Below are 24975 nucleotides of genomic sequence, written 5' to 3'. Positions count from 1 at the left end.
GCCTGTACCATATTTTCAACTTGACACGGTAATGTTTCTGGTCATCTCAGTTCTATTTCGACGACAGATCGACTGAAAAATATGTGAAAAGCAAGTGCGACCCTCCCTCTGGTGGCGGAGGCGAAGTATCAGAGCGCCAACATTCATTCATTCAGTCGGCCCAGTGGGGGGCGCTATCGGAGACGGTGTCCATGAGAGGCTGGAGCTGTTTGTCCTGACCGGTGTAGTTTGAGTCGTTTGCTTTTCGGCTGTCAACACGGCGTGTAAACACTTCCACCGAGCAGAAGGGAGCCGGAGCCGCAGCATCACCGACGCCACCCCCCGGTCTGTGCAGCTGGGCATGATCTTCTCCGCGGCAGCTCGGTAGCTTTCATTGTTTGCACCGGGAGGAGGAGGAGGAGGAGGACGGCGGGACGGAGCAACCAGCCCGGCATCGCCCGTCGACGACCATGGCAGCGGCCACCGCCGTGGAGGCTGATCCGGCGGCGAGCGAAGGCGGCGCCGCTTCCCCCGGCGTCCAGAGCCGGGGATGGGACCAGGACCAGCTCCGGAAATACTCCTTCCCGACCAAAGCCATCCCCAGGCTGTCCCACACCGACCCCCGGGCCGAGATGCTGATTAACAACGAGGTGAGGCTGCACGCGTCCGCTGAAGCGCAGAGAGAACATATGTTGTTATTGACGGTGCAGCGAGCGATGGTTTGTTCATGTCGTTTCTAATATGCTGTAGAAAAATCTGCTTTCTGTATTCTACTCTAATTTCCCTGATCCCAAAGTGCTCTCGTCCACAGTCTTGTAAGACCAGCAGTTCAAAATCTAAAGATATTCATGACTTACATTCAGATTTTACAATGACATGTATGAACATTAGAGAAGCTGGAAGTATGAGTATGACTTTTGTGTTGTTTTGTGTGTGTGTGTGTGTGTGTGTGTGTGTGTGTGTGTGTGTGTGTGTGTGTGTGTGGGGAAATAACATCTTGTTGTACTTACCTGTTCACATCATTGTGTCCAGAAACGTTCAACAGATACAGATTATTTACATTAATGGCTTTTTAGGATTTAACAGCTGGCGGCCTTACTGGCTCCATGTGGCTTTAATGTGCAGCTCTTCCAGCTGAGACAGCAGCAACTTTTTGTATGTTGGTGGAGAAGCGGAATAAATACATGACACTTTATTGACTTGGGAAGATGAACATCGTCCCATCTGTCTTTAGCCTTGTTCAGTGTCAGTGGCAGCTGGGACCCTTCCTGGGAAGCAGCAGGACAGTAGCAGTTACTACAGATGTAAACGAGTACTCTTGCACATGGCTTTCATTGAAACAAATGTGAGCGAATGACTCATTTCATCTTGGCAGACATTGGATGCCAGGATCAGATGCAACTTCGGACACATTCAGTTTTTTTTGGGATATTTTTAGATAAAACAGGAAACATGAATGTAACATGATGAATAAAGGGTTGAAGCGTTTACTGCCATCTTAATGTGGTTTCCAGTGAGGAGGAAATTCTGTTTGTTTGCACAGTGGGCAACATGGACTCCCTCCCAGTACGTTCAAGTGTGTCACACCCAGATATAAAACAAAAAGAAGTGTTAACATAACAAATGAGCCTTTCTGCTATGCAGTTATCATCAGTGCACAAAGAAATTGAAAGTTCCCACTCATCTTTTACTAACTAAATGATTTAAAAGTCATTTTATGTAGCAATGTCACTACGTCTGTGTGAGCACTGGTTTGACTTAAGCCAAAGTTTTCTTGCTTTTAAACTTTGTGAAAATGTAGATTTTCGGTGGTTGTAATGGTTCATTTATAAATAATACACTAAAATATCTCCTGTTAGACACATAATTGTCAGTGCTTCAGCTCCTTAAAAACCGTCACAGGAAAAGAGTATCATAATTATTTATTATAATTATTTGTTTATTATTTATTTAATCGAGCTACAGAGGGTGGAGAACTTCACATTCCTGAGTTGATGACAGTCACTTGGTCTGTAAATCTCAGCAGGGGAGAAAGGCCCTGCAGAGTCCCACCTCCCGGACAAACTGCTGGCTAAGTTTCACTGCACCGCCTTGGAGCACATTGTAGGTCAGGATGACAGCTGTACAGCAGACAGTGCATATTGAGGCCACGACCTCTGATGACCTGACCCACCCTAGAGACTGTTTGCATTTCATTGTCACTGGGGGAAAAAATAAACATAATATAAAAATATAAAATATAAAAATTATTTTTGGAAGCTGTCTTTAACCCTATCCCAGGACCCTGAAGGTGGATTTTAGGAAGGTCAAAAAAAAAAAAGCATATTTATTTACATAAGGTTAGTCTGGTTTAGAGGGTTAGAGGATGGGACATTTATGTGATTCCACAGGATTTCATATTATCTGCAGTCAGGATAGTGCACATTGCTCACTTTATTATTTTAATTTATCGATTAATTTTGCACATATTGCAGTATCCATTTGCAACAGTAGATGATAAAGTCAAAGCCATCGTTTTTTTCTTTTTTTTTTTTTTACCATGATCAGTGTGAGTTAGGATTTAAAACTTGGCAAAATCTGAATGTCTGTTTTTTGGCACGAGGTCAAAGTGTGTCCTGCATTGGATAAAGTCATCTGTTAATAGAAATAAAATAAATCCCATTGAAATGGTGGGCCCTTGGGGACCCATTCGGTTTCGGCATGTGTGGAAGTCCTGATGCGTATGCTGCGTTTAACAACAGCGAAAAAAGGACGGACATGTGAGCTTCACTGCGTTTGTCCTCTATTGCAACTGCAAAGAGGCCCAGAGGAAGCTGTGGCTCGAACACCGGCTCTAACAAGAGTCTTTTAATCCATATACATTTAAAAGAAAAAAAAAAGCCACCATCTACACCCTCGGTGGTACGGACGCTTTCCCCGGCGAAAGTGAAACCGACAGCCGGTGCAGAGAGAGTCGGGAGCGGCAGCGGGAGCGCGCTCAGCGGGTCTACGTTCAGTTAGTCACGTAGCCTTCACTTCAGAGCCGCACCAACACTGGGCCTCTGTGTGCAAAGAGTTAATGCTTCTCCTTTTTCTGCCTTTTGTTTGTAGGCTTTATCAAGACTAGAAAAGCATGCAGCAAATTATAATGCTCATGCAAACTAAAAATGCAAAGATATATATATATATTTATATATATATATATATATGTGTGTGTGTGTGTGTTTAATATATTGCACCCACTGTGTGGTTTTAAGTTAAGTTATTAGATGGCGTTTGATGCTACTTTAGATACAAATATGTGTTATACAGTTCTATCATGAGATGAAGAACAAATAATTGTAATATACCATGAATGTTTCAAATTAGGTAGAAAACGAATGGCAGTTTTTTGGGAGTATTCATATGTGCATCATTATTTAAAGAGCTGTTACCTGATTTTAATTCACTTGCAATCAACAAATGTCAATTTTTGTTGCATTCCTGTTACTGCACATCATTGCAATGACCTTTTTTTTTTGTTTTCAGGAACCAGTGGTTTTGACAGATACAAACCTAGTGTACCCAGCTCTGAAATGGGACATTGCATACCTCCAAGAGAACATTGGAAATGGGGACTTCTCTGTTTACATTGCAGAAAACCACAAATTCCTCTACTATGATGAGAAGAAAATGTCTAACTTTGAAAACTTTGTCCCCAAGTCGCAACGAACAGAAATGAAATTTTCAGAATTTGTGGATAAAATGCATAGAATGGAGGAAATGCGAGGAGAAGAAAGGTAAGTTTTCTCCACGCAGAGATATTTTAGTTGGAGTCTTCCGTGGCAAGTTTTACAGGAATATGATGCCAGATATGTTTATATTAACGCTACTCTGAGTGATGCCTTGTCTAAACAGAGTCCTCTCCTTGAATCTCAAATATTCCAGTATCAAGATGTGATTGTGCTGCTGGTGTGGTTAGCAGTGAAGGGAGTTTTCATTTCTGAGATGAAATGCAGCACAGGAAAGTGCCACAAATGACTAAGCATTTACACTGGAGAATCATGGCCAAAACCCAGTGCTGTGGCCTGACTTAGCCTGGCCCTGCGCAAACACACACAGATAACTTACCAAAGTATAATTTACCAAAATGAACTCAGCCTCTGACTCACTGGAAATCACAGTGGCTTTGATCCATTTAAATTTACATCGCCAACCGCCCTCAGTGTCATGTTGTTCTGCATGGTTGAAAGGAGACACAATACATAAAATCCTTGTAGCTTGTAAACAAATCTTATACTTGCAGACACGTTTATGAACTGCTTTTTGCAACTTGTTTTCCGATCTCACAGTATTAAACGAAGGGTCTCATACATGTCGCATTTTTGTGCCCTTGTACATTTAAAGAGTCTACCTGCAGCAGACCCTGAATGACACAGTCGGGAAGAAGATCGTTGTTGACTTCCTTGGTTTCAACTGGAACTGGATCAACAAGCAGCAAGCCAAGAGAAATTGGGGACAGCTGACATCTAACCTGCTGCTCATAGGCATGGAGGGTAAGGATTTGAACAGGAGTCATTTTTCACTGCACAAGAAATGCGGTCACTGTTGTAAAATGTTATGTCTGCAGCCGGAAATAAGTGTTTTAAAGCACCTCTCTTATTATTGGTGCATCTGCTTCTGTTTTAGTAATCATTATTCTTATTAATATCCTCTTACCACAGGTAATGTGACACCGGCACATTATGATGAGCAGCAGAATTTCTTTGCACAGATTAAAGGACATAAGAGATGCATCCTCTTCCCCCCAGATCAGTTTGAGTGTCTCTATCCGTATCCTGTGCATCACCCCTGCGATAGACAGAGCCAAGTAAGCAATCTACCTGTGTAATCGCTCTAACCGTTTTAGCTTTGGTTGTATAACTTCTTGGAAATTAAGCTATCTTCATCAAATCTAAAATAAGGAATAAGTGAAATGTTATTATGTTTATATAAGGATATATTTCAATGTGTCCATTTTGTGTAATGAATATTATTTAAGTACATATTTTCAATCTTTAGGTGGATTTTGACAACCCAGACTATGAGAGGTTTCCCAATTTTAAAAATGTTGTTGGCTATGAAGCTGTTGTGGGCCCAGGGGATGTGCTCTACATCCCAATGTATTGGTAAGCAGTACATTTTTATGAATTGGATGCAGAAGTTATGTATCATAAACTGAGCTCTTTACATATACAATTTTTTTCCTTCATTTTTCAGGTGGCATCACATTGAATCGCTGCTGAATGGTGGAGTGACAATCACTGTAAATTTCTGGTACAAAGTAAGCACATTTGAGTTGAGACATCTTGCCTTTCTTACTGGATATTGTTTTATTGTCTTCACGAGTGCTCACCAGTTTCACTTATTTGTAAAGGGAGCCCCCACACCCAAGAGGATAGAATACCCTCTGCGAGCTCATCAGAAGGTGGCCATTATGAGAAATATTGAGAAGATGCTGGGAGAAGCACTTGGAGACCCTCATGAAGTAAAAGCATTTGATTTTATGTCCCCTTTACAATACAAACTGCTTTGTGTCATCAGTGTACTGATTACATGACTTACACACGAATGCCATTCTACCAGTTTCTAGAACATCAAGTTAAGATCTTTATTTAGGTCACCTGTTGCATCAAATCCCAGGGCCACACTGACCCATACAGCAACCCAATTACTAAGAATATTTATGGCCTACCTGATTTAGTACAAAGAAAAGATATATGCAGTCCCTGACAACGAGTAAAGCCAAGTGCTATGTTTCTTTATGAAGGAGCTTATTCTAACGGAGATTACTTTGCTTTCAGGTTGGACCTTTACTGAAAACGATGATCAAGGGGCGATATGAACAGGATCACAGTTAGAGCCCCACCCTGAAAAAGTTGCCTAAACTGCTTCAGAAACTATATGCGTTTTAAACTGAGACTGCTGTGTGTGTAATGCGTATCCTGATATTGGAGTTACATTTCACTGCATGGCAAATAGGCGGCCATCTTGAAACCATTCTGCCTCAGAGTGCCACTGTCATTTACAGCCGTGACATACAGAAGAAACGTCTGACTGGCTCATGGGACTTTGCTCAACTTAAAGAGGTCTTTTCACTTTTGCCTCAAGTTCAGATATATTTATGTGAATCAGTGTTCTGTCATGATTCAAGCTGATGGATATTTGGGTGTACTGGCTTACCCAGTCAGTAAACAAGCGAGATCAGTTCCTTTGGAGCAGCATCGAAGTTTTGACCACTAATGAACGACTCAATGGGTGACACAGTCATGGCTTGAATACTAAACTTGGAATAACCATATTGTCTTGATAACAGTTTTACAACAGAATGCATTAACACTTGTGAAGGTGACAGGTCTCTTTAGTGTCTTTGGAATATTTATCAATTTAATCTACATAACCTGTTATTGCTCACGAATGGCATGGTTAAAGAGTGATCAAAGAATTTTTTGTTGCAGAAATGACCACAAGTATAGTAATAGATTTTCCAGTGATTAAATATGATCAGAGATGCAGTATCAGTTACATGTTTGGCCGAAGCATGTCCAAACTTGTGACTGGTACTGATTGTGTGGGCGTACAAGCTACCGCTGAAGGAATATCTGGCTTGCAGGTAAATTATTTCAGCACAGTGACCGCTTTGTGTTTTATTTATGCTCTTGCTTCTTTGATTCATATTTGAAGGACTTTATTGGCTGTGTTGTCCTGCAGGCCAGTAGCACTGAAAATGAAATTCATACTGCAATTTTTGTCGCAAATGCAGTTAAAATTCAAGGATCAAAGGAAAATTCTCTTCTCAAAATGATTACAGTTGATGTTTAGAAGTGTGAGAGTGTCAAGTGAGTGGCTTGAATTATCATTTGAAAATATTACTGAGGTAGCAGGCCCATCCACTGGAGATGTAGTTTATATAGAAATCATTGCAGTGCAACATGTAGGCCACCATCTAGTGTTCAGGTTTGCAGTTGCATGTTTAGCTTAATGTATCAGGTCCATGTACTATACTTAATGAGAAATATTCAGCACATTGTATAAAAAGCAAGTGATCTGAAATGATAGAAATGTGTAATTTCAGTTGGAAACCTGTACTTGCTCTTATGATTACCATAGGTCCACTTTCATGAATGCACTTGTTTTTAATTCCGTGCAGCCATATTTAAGTTACAAATTAGATGATGTGGAATGCGCCACGTTCAAAGTGCTCTCTCAAACTGTAAAAATGTACATTAAATTAAGGGGCAGGATGTTTTCATATTGTATATTGTATGTAGTAAACCACACCATACATACAAACTAGTAAGAAAATCTTCAAGTGCAGAAAGCTTTACCTTTGACTTGTGGATAAATCAGTAAATGGTGCACCTTAAAATAGCACCATCCAAGCACATAATTGAACAGGAATAGACCGAGTTTTTCTGCTTCAAATTCATCCTCTGAATTGCTGTAAAATGTGCATATGTATTTCCTACAAATTGCACAATGACTGAACAGTGCATGTCCAATGTGAAAGTTTACCTTGAGTAAACCTGATGTCATCTCCCTCCTATTGTTTTATTTAGCCTGTTTACTAAATGTGCCTTGTGTGAGTATGGCACAAATTGTTGCAAGGACTTCTTTTTTTTTTTTTAACCTTAATTTTTCTGTCAAAATATTTATTTTCACTCTAGCATTAAACAGCTTTAAAGAGTGAAAAGGGTTCATAAAACTAGAGGCATGTTTTTATTGATGGAGGCTGGTTTTCCGTTTGGAACATTCATCTTGTTCCTGTTTGTTTGCAAAGTTCTAGTTTTTAATGACTGCTGAAACATGATGAATTTTTGAATTAGTTCCTTCTGTAACATGAGTGAATAAATCAAAAAGTACAACATGAATGGTTGTCTACAAAAATTAGTATTTACTACAAATTGTGTGTTTCTCAAAGTAAGGGGTTAATACTTAGTTGTGACTCAAGAGCTTCAGTAAACCTTTTCCATGATCTATGGCAACACCATCATTTTTGCGACTGCTGTATCAGTAACAATACATCTGTTCGACATTTGATTGTGTTACAACTACACCCAGGAAAACTGTACAACACCACCAGTTGAAAACAGTTTAAGTTGCTCCAAATGGATGCTGAAGGGAACACAAATAAACTTGCATTATGTAAAATAAACCTCACAAACCCAGTTATACTAATATACAATCAACAAGGAGTAATAAACTAATCGTAATTAGGAGTTCCACAATCAACAATCACAAGCGAAGCAAATTTCACAAATGAGATGAGAGCCAAGAGGACCACTTCAGTAACATCAGTAAACAGACCCTGAAAGCACAAAATGGCGCCTCTTCACGATAAAATGGATGTGTGGAAACTTTGTAAATCGAAACATCTCTATAAAAAATAAAGATGATGCTGTTGGAATAAACTTCAAAATTAAGTCCTTCAGCAACATGATTGCTTTAACATTTAAGGGGAAGCCACCATTCTCCACTTCATTATGCCAGAATTTATTGTCCTGCAATAGCGAACCCTTTGAGAAATGTGTTGTGCTTACAAAAAAATATATGTATACATAAATAAATGAAAAATAAAAAATTTACTATTGATAGGTTTTCAAATCGCATTTGGATGGATTTGAGCTAACATCTGTTTTCCCAATTTTGAAATTATAATAAAAAAAACCTAATATGATAATTTGCATATTGGCACAAACCCTTTCTTTATTGCCCAGAGTGATCTGATAGACCATAGTCCTGATGTGTTCTTTCTCTTATAGACCTGTTAAGAACACAATTCAATGCAATACTAAACTTCTATACGTACTACAGGTATCTGGATAATTTTGTTCAAACCTGATTTGTTCAGCAAAGATACCAAGATAAGTCAGTTATCCTGTTTAACGCAGGCCAGATTCTTTAGCTGACATGGAAGATACTGTAACATATACCCCATGCAGTATGTCATTTTCTGTCATTGTAAAAAGATCAGCTATCTGCTGTAAATATAAATAATACCATAAACTGGGGGGTCATAGTGTTTCGACCGAGGGGGAGAGCATCTAAAGTTGTAAGGTGACAACTACTGGGGCTAGCTGTACAAATTTTGGGTATTTGGAAAAAAAAACAAACAAAACAAAACAAAAAAAACAAACAAAAAAACCCCCAAACACTCAATCAAAAAAAAAAAAAAAAAAAAAAAAAAAAAAAAAAAAAAAATCTCTCTCTTAAAACAGTATAAACCGTTTCGTAGCACAACAAATTGTTCAAAACACAAGGCTTGACTAAACATAGCACTATTCCTATGATGTAAAAATAGAACTATAAATAAAATTGGCATCAATAATTTATGTACATAAGAAACAGTTGTGACTTGTAATGTCCAGAGGAATTTCTACAGCACCACTAGGACTTATTTACAGAAATAAAAAATAGATCCATCTCTATAACATTATGTCATAATTATGAATCTATATGGTATTACATTTACAGACAATACAAAAGAATAATAATAATAATAATAAAAAAACAAAAGAGGCCAGTAATGTCAGTGCAACACCAGACCTGCTGAGATGGCAAAAAGTAGATAGGTTAGCCTGTTACACAAAACAGAACATAAGTTACAACGTTCCACCAGACTATCACAAAATTTCAAAAGTTTCTAATTGAACAGTGAACCATCAGAAACACTGTAATTTTATGTTTTAACCAAGGCATGAAACGGTAATATTTTGTTTAATTAGGCCACAGAGACTAACCAACTAATACGTTCCTTTATGTGTGGAAAAAACTAATCGAGGCTAATGGACTTGATAAATCACTAATAGTGTAAACAATATTTAGTCAGTAGCTGCTTTTGAAGTGTTGTACTCGGCATCAATGGAATCTGTACTTCCGTGCAGGCTTGAGGTTGACATACGTCTTCTTCATATCTTCTGCCTCGTTTTTCTTCACAAGTTGGTATCGCTCTCCCTTAGTGGTTACAACCTGATTACCATGGTAACGCACTAACTTCTTTGGTGCCTACAGTAATCACACCAGAATGCCCAGTTTTTAATGTATACAAGACATTTGATAAAGAGGTAGTATGAATATGGAGCATAACCAGTGACTTACATCTTTGGGGGCGACAGGCCGATGTGTTTTATTGTCTTCTTCGCTGTCCACCAACATGTACCTGTGGGGGGGGAAACAACACCAAAAAAAGGTCGTAAACACTGAAACAGAGAAGTGGGGCCAGTTTTGCTCTCAGCAGTTTAACTGCAATCTTACTCACTTCTCAAGGATACTCTCTTTCAGTTTCTGGTCTGCCAGTGAGGAAATGCTTTTTCCATGATTTACCTGAGAAAACAGATTAAATCAGACAGAAGGTGGGTAGGCTGGCACAAAGCGATAATGTTTCTGTGCAAGGTGGCAGAGACTAACATTTAGTGGAGTGGGGCTGAGTTGGACATCGCCTTCTATGATAAGGCGCACAGCTTCTTCCATGTCTCCTTTGGCGATGGACAGGGCACTGCGAGCTTCAGACAGACTACACTTGGGAAACATCTCCAGCAAGTGCTGCTCCTGGGCCTCCCACTCAGACACTGGTAACTGGCCACACACACACACACATTGCAATTACTTCTAAATTCAAATGCATGAAGAAAAGAAAAAAATATGTCCTGCCATTCACCATCATGATCACCTTGGCAGTGGCGCCCTCTGTCTGTGATTTAAGGCACTGTGTATCTCTTTCCAGTGGAGGGTCACTGGGCATTTTAGTGAGTTTCAATGAAATATCATCCGTTCTTGCCTTTGGCATGCTGTTTTCGCCATCAGCTAAAACAGAAACTCAAACATTATCTTCAGCACACAAAGTATAAATGTTAGGCTTCATGATTCGGTGTCACTTCTGACAAGGTTTTTTTTTTTGGGATTTGAATTTTTGTTAGAAATTTTATATAAAGGCTTAAACCACTTGGCTGCCACAACATTGTACGCGTTAGAAATAAAAATAAAGATGGTACCTGTGGTCCGAGCAGAAGCTAGTTTTGAAGCCAAGCTGAACATCATTTCACAAACTTTTACACTGCAAAAAAGGACACACTTTTATACTAACAAATGTAGACATTGCAGTAATGTAGTTGTCTGCTCCTGTTCACCACCATAAAGTGTTTGGTGTGACAGCTTACCTATCAATCTCAGCAAAGCCAGGTATGTAAGCTTCTAACATTTCTGCAAAGACTTCCACATCAAAGTTTTCCTCCACACTCTGCTGCGAGCCAAGGTCCTCCAGGACTCCAGTGATGTAAGACAGAAGAACATCATCCAGTGTACTGCATTAAATTGGACAGAAAATAGTTACTGCAAAAAAATCTGCCAAATTAGACCTATCTGCTAGAGCGCGAATCGAGAAAGGGGATTCCTTACCTGAGATCTGCGTCGGGAATATAAGTCTGAATGAATTCGTGCATCGCACTGTGGATGATTTTGTGGAGGTCCATCGTGTCTCCTGTGCAGCAGAGGAAGCGCCGGGCTGGAGCACAGAAGATGGCCGAGAGGGTTAAAATGATCAGCAGTGACTGCAGACCTCCTATGAGCAAGCCCAGCCATGTCACCCATGCACCAAATATAGTTCCCCCCGGTGGTGAGATGACATAAGGAGGTTACCAAAGCCCTTTCCCGGACTGCAGCCCGGTTGTGAAAGCTCGCAGCTGTCGGACCTCTGACCAGTTAGCCAGGACGCAGGTACAGCTGTAGTTGCAATTGAATAAGCTACACTCTGCCTTTGGAGATGGTTTTCTAAATCCACCCATGTTAAAACTGCAGGTAACTGGTGTAACGAAGCAAATCCTTTGCACCCCACTCACATAGCGCTACATAATAAACTCGCTGCGTTTGTTTCGTTGCTAAGGGTTAGCATCTCAGCTGCTCGCTCGTTAGTTACGGATATGCTCGACGCCGCGGCTAAGCTAAGCTAAGCTATCATATCATTAATTGCTGATATTGACCAATTTCAGTTCCTGGCAACAAACTTTCAGCACATTGTATGCGTCTTTGCTTTTCATCAACCCCACCACCCGTCCATTCCCCGTGACATCTGAGAGAAACAACGATATGTTGTTACCAAACTAGCGTTAGCTAAGAGAGCTGTTGTTAGCGGACAATAGCTGCTAGCTAACGGCTAACGCTTAGTGCCGAACCGATAGGGGTTATCTGGAGCAAAACGACTCTTTAATATTGTCAAACTCACTCTGACTGATATTATGGGGACATGAAGCTTTCGTTTTCCTCCCCAAAGTGGAGAAAAAAGACGGTGAGCTTGGTCAGAGCAGCGGCTCCAGGTCTGCCTTCAGAGCTGCTTGTTGGCCCCGCACGATTCAAAACATGAGCACGTCATTTCCTTTCATTGTACACGACCTGCTAAAAAATATCTCTGTGCGCAGTTATTAAACGCTGGACGTTATAAAACAGAAACTCTTTGTGAAAATGAGAAAGAAACAGAAGCTCCAGTCCCTTAAAATGCAGCCCTGCAATGCTAAAAGTCATTTGAGCAAAGAAACTTCTTCCCCATTTTGCTGAAATAGTTGCAGTCTTTCCCAAACTGGTAGGTTCCTCCTGTAGTTTCAGGATTTTATTGCGTTTTCGGGTTTATGAGATTAAAACCTGAATATTTTTGAGGAGTTTGTGCTAGTTCATTGACACTGAACATAATTTCTAGTTGAACTAAATTGCAGGTATGAAGGTAATTGGTTAAAAACCCTTTTCTGAAAAGGGTTTGTGTGCCATCTTTCTTCTTTACCTCTTGCTGATAATAATGTCGTTTGAAATAATTCTCTGTGTTTAATTCATTTGCCAGCAAGTTATGCAGTAAATTATATGAGTGAAACTTTAATTAAATGAACATGCACCATAAAAAAAGCAAACTGTAATTGTTGATTGTCAACCTTTGGCAGGATTCGAAAACAAAGCAAAGCAAGACAGAAAACGCGCACACGTGAAGCAATATCCTTGGTGGGGCTTTCTTCTCATTCACACGTACATGTTAGGTCAGGGCTTTCTCTTTGGTACAGGTGTCGCTTCCCCTGAGTCATCTTTGGTTCTTGACTCAGTATCTCAGCACTGGTCCCACCTTAGACCAGAAAATAGTCCTCTCTCAGCGGGACATTATCTTATAGCTTTTGCCAGATCCATACATAGTTGATGATCAAAGCGTTATCTGAGGCTGCATCGATAATGCCGTCAGAGGCCGCTCTCAGTTACCTGGGCCTGTGTTGGTATTATGGCAGATATGTACATGTAAATCATTAATGCCCATTCAATTGTTTTCCTGCTCCCTTGGCAGTATCTCTCGCTGGCTGTTGTATTTCACCAGGAAATATGGTACACTCCACTGATAAAACAAGCAGGAACAATCCTCGGCTTGGCTGAACTCTGTTTCAACCCTGAGCTCATGGTTAGACAGGTGGAGACCGTCTTGTTTTTCTCTGTTTGCAGCTGACAGTGACAACTTATATACATAGAGCACATATTGATGTACTTGCCCATCAACATAATGTAAAATCAAGATTATACTTTTGTTAAAGTTCTGAATACTCCGCCTTAAGACATCAGCTCACACTTTTACAAACAAACCAAAATCTTAACTGCAGTTTATCCCGAAAGAAAATGTAAAGCTTTCAAAGCCAGCGTATGTATAATCAAGTTTGTTTTTCATCTTCTCTTACTAAGCATTCAGCTGTAAATAGGCTGTAGACTCGTGCTGACAGACAAAATAATGCTGACGCTTTAGAGCTTGTCTTTTTCTTTTTGAAGGAAACTGTATGTCAACACTAGGTGGCAGCATTGAGTTATTAGTGAACGTGAGACATCACCCACTTCTTGGTTTGGTGTTAGACCCTGCAGCAGAAGCAAAACCTCCAAGGAAGCTCTGCTCCTATCAGAGCTACAATCATGTATAGCATCTAGAAGTAAAGTCATTTCTCTCATTGTGTCTTTTTTTTTTTTTTTTAATTTCTTCTGTAGCGCAGACCAGCATTAAAACACAGTGGATGTGAGTAGTTCACCATTGAAGCAACCTTCTTGTGCTAAGAATTGATTTGCAGTCATGATCAAAAGAAGCAGCTGATGTTGAGCTTTGCTTCCATCTCACCTGCAAACAGCTAACTTTTTATTGTAATTAATGCTAGATCAGTTTTTCCTTATATGTCTTTGTGAGGAAGGACTTTAACTGTTGTGCATGTGAGGAAAGGAGACATGCTCTAGATGCATGCACTCAGCTAGTCATAGTTTACACTCACACAACCATGCTTAAATTAATGCATTGCAAAATTAGAGTGGAATATCTTAATGTAATTTTAGAATTTGTCCAGGTTTCCTGCTACAATAAACACACAGTAAGCCGGTTTGATACAATGACAGATGCCATGAACAATAAAAACACCCGTATTACACTCTGAACCCCGAGCAACTTTATTATTCACAATTTCTGTTGAGGGTTGAGTAAAATATATATGACAAAATCTATTTGTGTGTTTTTATAAAGTGAATTTAAAGCATGTTTGAATTGGAAAATGATTGTGTTTTCCTGTTGGGCCCAAGGGCAACATTTTTCTGTCTAAGACCCAGAATAAATAATTTAAAAACTTGTAAGCTCATTAAACTAGACTCTGCTGCAAGTGGAAAGGAACTTTAATATGTGCTAATGGTATGTTTACACATTTCTGCTCATATATGCTGGGTACAATCAAGCATGTCACACAACAATGTTGAGTGAGGGCACATAATGTGGATATTGTACTGGTGGCACAGATTTCCATTTTCACACAGACAGTGGGGATGGGGATGGGGAGGGGGAGAGGGAGAGTGGGTGGGTGGGGGGTGTCTGAGCAAAAATAAATTAATTTTACAATTCTCATCAGAGTCCCCAAAACACTGAATGATTTACTGCCAAATTAATTACCCTTTACCTAACTTTAGACAATAATGCTCTGCGCTGTCTGTTGGAACAGTATTATTCTATTAACATTCGATTTCCAGTTCAGCCAGAGTGACTTCATATTTAGATTTTATTATATTTTCTTAGTGAATGTGTAGTATTGCATCCACAATAGAAAGGCACAGAATTATCTGATATTTTTTCAGTTGAATCACCTGTGAAGCAGAGATGGAATCAGCACATTATTTGGAGAGAGAATTTGTTAAAAATTTAAACACTGAACATATCTGTTCCACGGCATTACAAAAGATGCATTTACAGAGTGAATTCAAGCACAGTACAGTTTAATTAACTGAAACTTTTACAATGTAGGGCCTCTTTCACAATCACCACCCATCTTTAATCAAATCTGAGACTTGCTAATCATTTCACCTCTCTGCTTGGTTCTGAAGGTTGTGGGATTGCGAAGGTCATAATGTAGATTTTTTTTTTTTATAAAACTACAGTATGAACAACACTTGTGAAATCAAAGTTGGCATATGTTTTCATTATATTTGACCTTTGCACTTTTTTCCTTTGTCAGGGGCTGCAGTGGTAGAGACTTGACTTGGAGCATGAGAGTGAGATTAGCTGGCTGGCTGGGTGAGGGCTGACCTGATCCAGATCCGGGCCACCTGTGAGGGCTAGCCTGCCCACCCGTCTGCCTCCTGTCCTGTCTCCAGGAAGTGGTCACCACACCGTGCATTACCACTGTTTCCACAGTCCGCAGGACATGTAGCGCATTAACCTTAAAGCAAAAATGTAAGTATGTCTCTTTAACAAATGAATTTATTGAATAAAGACACACTGACCCAACCATAGGATATAGGCAAACTAAATCCACCAATGAAAGGAAATTACACTTTGTATTTTCCAGAAGTAAAGTTTTGTTTGACACAATAAGCTGACACAAATGAGTGCAATAAACAGGGCTATTCAAAACACAAGAAGCTTTGATACAGCTCAGTAAATGGGTTGGTCTCCCTTGTCTTGGTCTGTGTGTCTCTGTTCAGCAGTCGATAGGTTAACCTGCCCGTGGCATCCATCTTATGTGGCCCCCCTTGCATTACCATTGATCTGAGGGAAATAAAGAGCACACATGTTATTATATACAGCCCAGAAAAACACCCTCTCACAGTGATGGAGTGAACAGGCCAAATGTATGAAATATTGCCCCTCCGACATATTCTGTCTTCCTGTCAATAGTGCAGCCTTTGCCCACAATCTGGATCAATAGCGACTTATCTTTTCATGATAACACATAACAATGTTGTCTGTTGTCTCTTTTTGATATTGAAGTTCTAATTCTGTACCTCTATCATTTGATGTCATCCATGCTGAATTTTATATTTGGATTTTCTTTATTTTCCTTGTTTTTTTTTTCACTTAAATAAAACTGGAATGGGCCTGATAGTTTGAGACATGGCAGTTACAAATTTACATGTTGGTTTTCTGGACGTTTCTCTGAAGCTTTTGGGGGTCTCTCATGTGTGAGACTGCTCAGTGGAGAGAAGACACCCCTCTGTAAAAACATCTGTTGTGGAAATGGCTGTCAGACTCCCTTTTGTGGGCTCCGTCTTTTCTTTGCACAGAGATTGTCATTTGTTTTGATCATTTATGTGGGTGAAAGAATAATGATAAAAAATCAGAAGAATGTAACCATGCAGCTGAGCAGTCTACAGTGGGGCAGTGTTTATACATTCATTTGTATATGGAAAGGAACATTTCTCTCTGATTTCGTGGCATTGCGATATGCACAATGAGGCATGTCATGTAACTATGTTATCTTATGTAAAAGTAAACCATAATATAGTGTGAGTGATTTGACAAAGTAAAGTTTTGACAAATTTTTTGCAGTTTACCATTTTGGTAAAGATACATTTCCTGTACATTATGACAAGCTGCTAAAAGATGATAACAAAATATCCTCTTTAATTATTCATGATGTGGTGATTGTTATCACATATGGAAGAAGTCACTGGAAAGGACAAATTGGTGTTGTGATTTGTATTTAGATTGATTGATTATTTGTCACCAAAGAGTGCAGTGAACCTACAATTTCTTTTTTGCATTAAACTTAAACAGTGTAGTCCCACTGTAGTCCTCCATTTGGTCAGGTTTGTGTTACTAAATGAAGCAATTGGTAATCAGTACTCAGATACACACACGTCTATTGTGTGTATATATATATATATATATATATATATATATATATATATATAGATAAATAGCTATATAGCTATATAGCTTTGGGGCTTTTTTGTTCAGAATGGCCCAGGATGTGGTGGCTCCAGCTCTCTCTACCTGCAGAGGGAGTGTTTTGAAGTCACCTATCCAGCGGTGCCACAGGGCACATCAACCCTATGTACTACCAGCTCAGCTGCCATTTGTCTGAGTCAAGCAGCTCGCTCACCTATTTCCTTTTCTTACTACCCATGCAATACCCAACAGTGTCTTTTATAAAATTACAAAGGTTGAATTCATACAATTCAGGTTTTGCTTTTGGGACCCAATAAGATGGGGAAACTACTGCACTGAGGCAAATTAATAAAATAAATAATAATAGGTTCACTGTGACAGCCAAGTAGGACAAAAAGCAAAACAACAAAACAAAGAAGAAAAAGAAAAAAGTTATTTTGGATGGACAAAATATTTCTTGTGTCCCTAAAGCCTGCTCTGACTTATCTTAAGTGCAGCATCAATATTTTATCATGTAGACATGAGATTTTCTCTGTAAACACACAAAGTTACAGCTTTACAGTGCAAATCCTGACACCATCTTTTTTACCTTATTTGAGTTATGAAAATTATGGTTCTGACTGTAAATAAAATTTTCAAATTTGATTGCTTAAAAATAAATAAATAAATAACAACACAAAAAATCGGTGCAGCTTCTACACAGAATGCAAATACTGTGTAGGAGACCTGGTTTTGAGATGTGCTAAAAGCCGTCTACATTTAAATGAACCATAACAGCAAGATCCCTGCATGAATTAATGGGACGCCTGTTAGTGATTTTCCTGCAGAACAGGTGAGTGTTTGAGCAGAGTGACACCTCATAAACTAGCTGATAACCTGTTCCTGTGTCTTATCTGTCTTCCAGACAATCCCTGGTCCCTGAGCATGTTGTTGTTTCCCCTCGGGCCCATTATCAGATCCCCTCTGTAGGCTCCCAGCAGCTGCAGTTATTGTTGAAGAGTCTTCCTTCCACTTTTATAGCCTCATGATGTCTGTGACAACACAACCTGAGTGAGTACTTACTGTCTTGCAATGTTATTTTGACTGAAAAGTTTCTTAATTTTTTTTTTCTTATCAAGTAAAAGTTTATTCAAAAAACATTTTTTTTAACTGGTAAACAAACACAATGTGTTCCATATTTTAAGTTTTATATAATATATTACACACAATAAGGAAGGAAGGAAAAAAGGATGAGGCAAAGAAAAATTTAATTTTCAGGTTATTTTCAAATAGTATTTTGTTAATCATATTTTTCCAGCCATGTTTCAGCACTGATCAGCCTCTTACACTATCTGTGAGAATCGTGTTATCTCCTTCTGCCATTCATGTACACATTTATTGGATTCCAAGTCTCTGGGATCAATCTTTTGGCCACCAGAGGAGCATAACTAATGGCAACATTAGAATGGCTTTGTGAGAGGGACTGGCCGGATGCGGGTTAACCAAGCAGGAAATAATCTAGGATTTTATATCCTGCATGAATGGCCATAGGATATGCTGAGAATAAATTAATCCCCCAAAAATTTTAACAGTGAGGTTATCTTTTGAATGAAACAGTTCCACTGGGGTGGAAGGTTTATTTGGCTGATTTTATTTTTTTTTTCTGGGGGATGAGGGGGTGGCACTGCTCCCTGCATGCACACGTGGAATTTCTTGGCAGATAATGACCGTCATCTTAATGCTCAGCCAGGGTCAGACTATCTATTCTGCCTCTGACCGCTGGTCTAGACTGCCTCCCTCTAGAAAGCGCAACCCCCCTCTTTTCTTTAAAGACCCACTTCTATTTTCCTGTTGTGCCCAAACAAGGATTTTATAAAATGGGTGACATCGCCACACAAGCTGTCTGCCGAATCCCCCTTAATTAAAGTGACGTTTAAAGCCTTCCTCAGACACTAATAAACCCCCTCTCCATTAAGATCCTCCTAATTACTGTGTGCAAAGGAAAAGGGGACACACACAGACAGACAGTGTGGAGGTAAGCCTGCTGGCATTTGGCCCCATAAGCTGAGTCCCACACAAAAGAAAATGTCCCCTGGGTTACCCATCCTACTAGACAGATTCCTGTTTTTTTTTTTTTTTTTTTAAACCCTGCTCCCCCTCTCCTGTTCTCTTCTTTATGAATGAAAGTATATGACATGTGTGGCTCGGGGTGTCCATTCATGGAGCTAGTGGAATGTGTGAATAAGGCATGAATGGGGCATGAATACCAGCCACCCGATTAGTCATTAAGTCTTTTGACATTACCATTGTTTAAATGTGCATAGTGGAGGTGAGCGTGCTGTTGTTTACAAACTCTCACTCACTAATGAGAGGCTGATTGGAAAAGATAAATACTCAGTGTAAATTGAAGGATGGAGTGATCTCAGAAAGCATCCAACCATTCATTTTTATATAAAGTCTTGCGATGTTGGGTGCCAGTCCCATTAAAGTTCAAAATGGCTTTACAGTGGCTTAAATAATGTGGGAAAGAGATTTTCAAATGGTTACATATCACAATGATCCACAAGTAGAGTGTGAGGGGAGTCGCCACAGCTTCAGCTGCAGAGGCCTGCCCAGAAAGGTTAAATATGGTTGGTTCGTGTCCTGGTCTGCAGATTAATGACATTAACGAAGTTTCCATTAGTCGTGCAACTGGGGGAGACATGGGTGTCCATGCGGAAAGCCACATGACCGAGGCAGAGATAAGAGAAAATGAAATACGTCTTCGCAGAGACAGAAGGGGCCAGGAAGTGCCACTCCAAATTAGCCGTAGGCCCAGTTTGTTGTTACTTCATTAACCCAACAGCCCCGGGAAAAATAAAAAGCGGGGTCACAACCTTTAGTAACAGGGAGACCTGAAGTTTCTGAAGAGAGACTCTGTCAAACTTTGGCTGGATGCAGCTTTTGGCACAGTAGAGTGTATCAGGTAGTTGTTATTTAAAGGTATATCAAGGAAATCTCACTATTGTTTATTTTCAGTATTTCACATTAAAAAGATCTGCTTTATTTAGGATGACTTTGTATCACCTCTAATTGTTGCAGTCCCACATTTAGACCATTAAATTTTGACATATCCTTCAGGTTATTTACTTGCTTATTTTTAGAGCATTGTTAGATTGTAATTGATTTCCTCACAATTTAATGACATGTTTAATTTTTTCATAAGGTGAAAATGTAAAAAATATTAATGTCCAAAAGAAGCACCTATTTTTAGAAAAACAGAAAGCGATTTAGTTCATTTTCATTAAATTAAACAAAACAATCTGTCATGTTGCTGCATAAAACTGAATTAAAGTGACACTAAGTATTTAAAAATAAATGTATAGTCTGTGGACAGATGTTGATAAACACCACATTATATCAAACTAACTCACCCACTCACATCTGTCTTATCAGCCTTTACTGCCAATAAAATAAGGTATCTCTGGCTCATGATTATTAGATAATGTTCATTGAGCTCTCTTTGCTGCTCTCCAACATTTGGCGGTGTGCTTCAAAACAGAGCCGAGTTGTATAATGCCATCGTTGTTGTAACACGAGCTGAGCAGTGGCTCTTTATTTGCAGGCAGTGACTTTATTAGAGTGTATGGTTACAGACCCTTGGAAGGAGGGCTATTGTGTTCTCACCCCTTCTCTGGCAAACAAACATCTGATGCTCTCATCCTTTGTGCAACTTTCATAACAAGCAGGCCTGATGAATTTTGAGAGTGCATATAAATTTGAAGCAATTGGTATTTGTTATTTTTATTGTTAATGATCAATTAAATGCAGATTAGGTTTGTTCTTCTCTTAGATCTAAATCCAAAGTTTAATTTGGAATAAGTCTCACACACAGAAACGCGCACGCACGCATGCGCACATGCACACACACTTACTCAGCAACATGGACTTGGCTAGAAACTCTGTGGCACTGGTAGACAGAGGCAGGGTCCAGCGAGTGTCTACTGAGGCTGCAGACACATCTGCCTGCTCGATTTCACCTGGTAACTGAGCATGTAGTATTTACTTCTCGGCTGAAATGCAATCAGGGGCTGGTCGTTGGCAAGGAGGCAACAAGCCTGCGAGTAGGTGCAGCTTTTTTTTTTTTTTGCTCCCATTCTTTCAAGAAGTTGGAATGGACAGATGTATCGAAACATTTTGGCAGTTTATGCAAAGAGACACATGATTTTAATTTAAAACGTTATGATATATAAAAGTTAGAATATATTTCCTTCCTTAGTTGTATTAGTTGTATTTCTTGTAACTTTTATTACTGAGGGAGATGTTATTGTAACCTTCACGTTGGGTTGAATGTCTTGCAATAAGAAAACATGATTAAATGTAAAGTAGATTTTCAAATACGTCATTTGGAACGTCTAAAGACAAAAGACTCTCAAATTCCTGATGATAAATGCAAAAGTGATGTTGTCACTGGTTCTTCTGGTAGAGTGCTTCCCTGTGCATGTATAAACATTTTACATGCTCTAGACAAGAGTCACCTCTCTAATCTGGTTGAAGAAGTGCGTAGAGAGGCCCTTTATCCCACCCTGCTTTAACCGGTTGCTCACTGAAGAGCCATTTACCTCCACTAATGGGGAGTGAGCCTTTCACTGGGGCCTGTTTGCCTCTCAGGCCTCTGAAAGAAACTTTGCTGGAGAGGAGACATTAAGAAAACCAGTTAATCTGGCGCAGTCTGTCTGTGTCTGCCCAGGGAGTGGACTGAGCTCCTTGGTGCCTTTTCAAGAGTCTCCTCTTCACAGCAACTGTAGAAGTGTTAGATCAGCACTTTTCTCAGATGCCCTCATGAAGACACAGTGGTTAGATAAGTAAGTGGTTAGCCTTTTGGCCACTGTTTATTGAGACTGAAATATTTTGCGTTGCTGATTTTGTGAATGTTTACTGTCTACTCTTTCACTTGTACGCCAAAATCTTATCATAGCAATCCTCAAATTCTAAAAAAAATCAAGTATTGAAGTAAAATGAAAAATGATGTTCATCATCCGAATTGTCATGTTTACATTGCAAAATTTGCTCATTAATAGTAAATGCAAAGTACAGCTCAGGCTTATGGGAATGCCATTATATGCCAATGTACCTGATAATGGTGATGCGTGAAAGGTTGATGTTACCACCAAAGTCAATATAATCATGAGATTATATAAATGTGTGAGCTAACCTTTCTTGGAAAACGTCTAGAACTTTATTTTACAGAGGCCCAAAATTTAAGTCTGCTGATGCTGTTAGAGGTAGAGCCATAGGGCAACTATAGTCACTAAAAATCATCATCTTGGACTGTTGATGTTATACATTTTTAAAGAAATGTCTCCAACAGGTTTTAAGAAATTCCCCTCTTGACCAACACGCTGAGACTGACTGACACTGCTATGAGCTGAAAACCACATTGGACAAAAAGTTCATTCCTGATACAAATTTCAGATAACCCCTTCCTGCAGAACTAAACAAGGGATGTCCGTGGGGTTGAATTCCCAATCAAGCCCATGTGAAAAAAAAAAAAAAAAAAAAATTCCTTTTTTTAAAATAGCTCTTTGAATTGAATTCTCTGAATCAAATAATAAAGCCTCATTCACCCTAAAAGGAAGAGGAGGAAAGAGTCGGAGCAGAAGCCTTTTCACAATCACAACCAAGTCACTGTTACTTACCTTTGTTTGTAATAGTGGGGGCTTTTAACCCCCAGACAGTTAGTCTTTACTGACCATTTATGGAGCAATCCTACTGTGGCAGGAGTGTAACACCAAGGTCATCAGCAGCTGCAACCAGAGCAACCTGTCGTTTCAGACGGGACAAATAAACACGGGAGGAACTCTGGAGAATGGGGTTAATCAGGTAGCCACAATGGCAGATGGCTGGCAGGTTAGGTTGAGTAGGAAAAACCTGTTCAGAGTGGGAGTGGGATGGGAGTGTGGTAGAAATTCAGCTGTGCAAGAAGATCATTTAGTTTGTACAATCAGAAATGCACAAAAATCACACCCTCTAAAACACATGCACAAACAAATGTGCATATGGAGGCATGCATGTAACACACACACACACACACACACACACACACACACACACACACACACGCATTCACACAGTGGGTACAACAGATGCCGTATGGACTGCCGTATTCCCAGCAGTAAAAAGGGGCCCTGAGGGTCTCTGCTGTCTTACAGTACACCAGGGATCAGCTGTGACACTGTGACACTGATCCTCTCATGTCACACACAATGCTTTTCCAACACCACTGTGTGCCTGCGTATATGTGTTGTGGGATTTCAACATGTCAAATATACAACAGATTTATTCATGTCAGAAGCATGACATACGGCTTTATGCTTACACCCAACGCAACATGTCTGCAATGCTAATATCCTTTTAATTTCATGGCTTCTAAATAAGCAATAATAAATGCAAAAATTGAATACATCCCCCCCAAAAAAATTATTAATTATTTTTTTAGTATAAAATACATGGTTTCATACCATCTGGGTAGTGCCAGTTAAATCACCTGGGATGCCGGGAGCTGCAGCAGGTTGTACTGCTCATGTTTGGCCAGTTGAGGCCATGCTTTCCTCAGGGTGAGCGGAGTTTGCTGCCAGCCTCGATACATAAAGTCCCCCTGGCCCACTTCTCTCCTCAAAAGAAAGCTGAATATATAGGTCATACTATACAAGTCATTTTAGAAATACCATACCGTCAGTAGGAACTAACCAAGTTTACTATGTTCCATATGAAGTTTGACTGACTAACTGCTTTATCTGAATATTTCTATTATATGTGCCTTGTCTTTAACATTCAATATTTTTTTTCTTCCCAATATTAATAATACTTAGCAATAGAGTGAAATTTTATCTGCAAATTTGAAGATAGGTTTATAAAAAAGTGCTTTTCACATGAGAACATTCAATATCCTCCTTGTCAAAATACAGATCCAAAGTGTTTCTTTCATTGAATTGTTCATTTGGCTTGTGTAATAAGGATTAGTCACAGGATTAATCATTTCTCCCTCTCATAAGTATAGTACTGATTAAAACAAATAACATGTGAGGAAAAAACCTTTTCAAAAAACTGCATTTTTTTAACATTTTATTGTGAACTGTGCGGTTTATGGTTACTTTATCGTTTCACTTCAATCCATTCAAATTCGCTTCAAATAAATACACAAAAACAGATGAAACCTTATATGATATATGACACAATGAGATAGAATCATCTATATATACGCATACTGTGTTTGCCGTGGTAGTCCGTTTGCTCTGCTTTGGTCAGTCCTAGACCAGGTGCAGACCCTCTCAGCTGAAAATCACCATGATCTGTTAAATAAAGTAAAACCGGGGAGATGTGTGGCCTGTGAAAGGGATATGCTCACCCTGCTATTGGGCTCAGAGAAGCTTCTTTGTTTCCTGGCATGTCTCACATACTTTCAGAGGCCAGATAAGCTCCAGTACCATGAAACCCTGCTTTATGTTTGGCCTCAGTAACGTCCCAGAGTGCAGGGTGGACAGATGAGAGACCAGTCAGCGTACAGGTAATATGTTCTTAGTATTGCACCTTATTAAAGGACTCGGTACATAGTAAGAGTCCTAGTTAACGACTGCCTGAAAAATACTCCAAAAACTTCCAGTTTAAATATTCCCCCTTCAACTTTTTTGCTGTCACTCATTTTTCTTTTATTTTATTTCTATCCTTCTCTGAGGGGAAGGGGTAAGCTTGGATGGAGAAAGGCGAGGGAGGGGGAGGTTTGGGGTTTGGCTGTTTCCTGAAATCGGATTAGCAGCTACTCTACACTTAAATTGCCGGGACTGGGACTTTGGTTTAGCCCAGCTCAAGACCACCCAGCAGGTAAACAGGTACATTACTCT

At 39.6% G+C, this 24975-nt stretch overlaps 2 protein-coding genes and 1 long non-coding RNA gene across 3 annotated transcripts in view; 2 read left to right on the top strand and 1 right to left on the bottom strand.

Moving 5' to 3' along the window:
• The first annotated feature begins 267 nt into the window (after positions 1–267).
• Positions 268–7841, top strand: hif1an (hypoxia inducible factor 1 subunit alpha inhibitor). The gene is made up of 8 exons (XM_029521843.1): positions 268–629; positions 3487–3737; positions 4345–4493; positions 4662–4807; positions 4999–5105; positions 5197–5260; positions 5354–5464; positions 5781–7841. Exons 1-8 carry the CDS (start codon positions 450–452, stop codon positions 5835–5837), a joined length of 1065 nt encoding a protein of 354 aa, XP_029377703.1. The 5' UTR covers positions 268–449; the 3' UTR covers positions 5838–7841.
• Positions 7842–9182: 1341 nt separating this feature from the next.
• cuedc2 (CUE domain containing 2) lies at positions 9183–12327 on the bottom strand. The gene is made up of 9 exons (XM_029520623.1): positions 12194–12327; positions 11371–11476; positions 11133–11276; positions 10968–11029; positions 10646–10779; positions 10384–10551; positions 10235–10299; positions 10075–10135; positions 9183–9981 (listed from the first exon to the last, which is right to left on the bottom strand). The coding sequence occupies exons 2-9, from the start codon at positions 11442–11444 to the stop codon at positions 9835–9837; spliced, it is 855 nt and encodes a 284-aa protein (XP_029376483.1). The 5' UTR covers positions 11445–11476; positions 12194–12327; the 3' UTR covers positions 9183–9834.
• A 3210-nt stretch (positions 12328–15537) lies between these two features.
• LOC115055134 (uncharacterized) overlaps positions 15538–24975 on the top strand; it is a 55720-nt gene continuing 46282 nt past the window's right edge. The window contains exons 1-2 of the long non-coding RNA XR_003841659.1: positions 15538–15679; positions 18021–18166. This is a non-coding gene — a long non-coding RNA (uncharacterized LOC115055134). The remainder of the gene's footprint in view (positions 15680–18020; positions 18167–24975) is intronic.

The sequence above is a fragment of the Echeneis naucrates genome, chromosome 15, assembly GCF_900963305.1.
Source record: "Echeneis naucrates chromosome 15, fEcheNa1.1, whole genome shotgun sequence".
Taxonomy (NCBI): Eukaryota; Metazoa; Chordata; class Actinopteri; order Carangiformes; family Echeneidae; genus Echeneis; species Echeneis naucrates.
Note: the sequence above shows the minus strand (reverse complement) of the source record. Positions and strands in the feature narration are given on the sequence as shown.

Bases quoted from the DNA above. Each gene is read 5' to 3' on its own strand.
- hif1an (XM_029521843.1), top strand. From the start codon at position 450: ATGGCAGCGGCCACCGCCGTGGAGGCTGATCCGGCGGCGAGCGAAGGC. The intron at 5,106-5,196 runs GTAAGCAGTACA...TTCATTTTTCAG, and splicing joins CTCTACATCCCAATGTATTG to GTGGCATCACATTGAATCGC. The intron at 5,465-5,780 runs GTAAAAGCATTT...CTTTGCTTTCAG, and splicing joins CACTTGGAGACCCTCATGAA to GTTGGACCTTTACTGAAAAC.
- cuedc2 (XM_029520623.1), bottom strand. From the start codon at position 11,444: ATGGACCTCCACAAAATCATCCACAGTGCGATGCACGAATTCATTCAG. The intron at 10,780-10,967 runs GTACCATCTTTA...TTTCTGTTTTAG, and splicing joins AGCTTCTGCTCGGACCACAG to CTGATGGCGAAAACAGCATG. The intron at 10,300-10,383 runs GTTAGTCTCTGC...CTGTTTTCTCAG, and splicing joins TCAGCCCCACTCCACTAAAT to GTAAATCATGGAAAAAGCAT.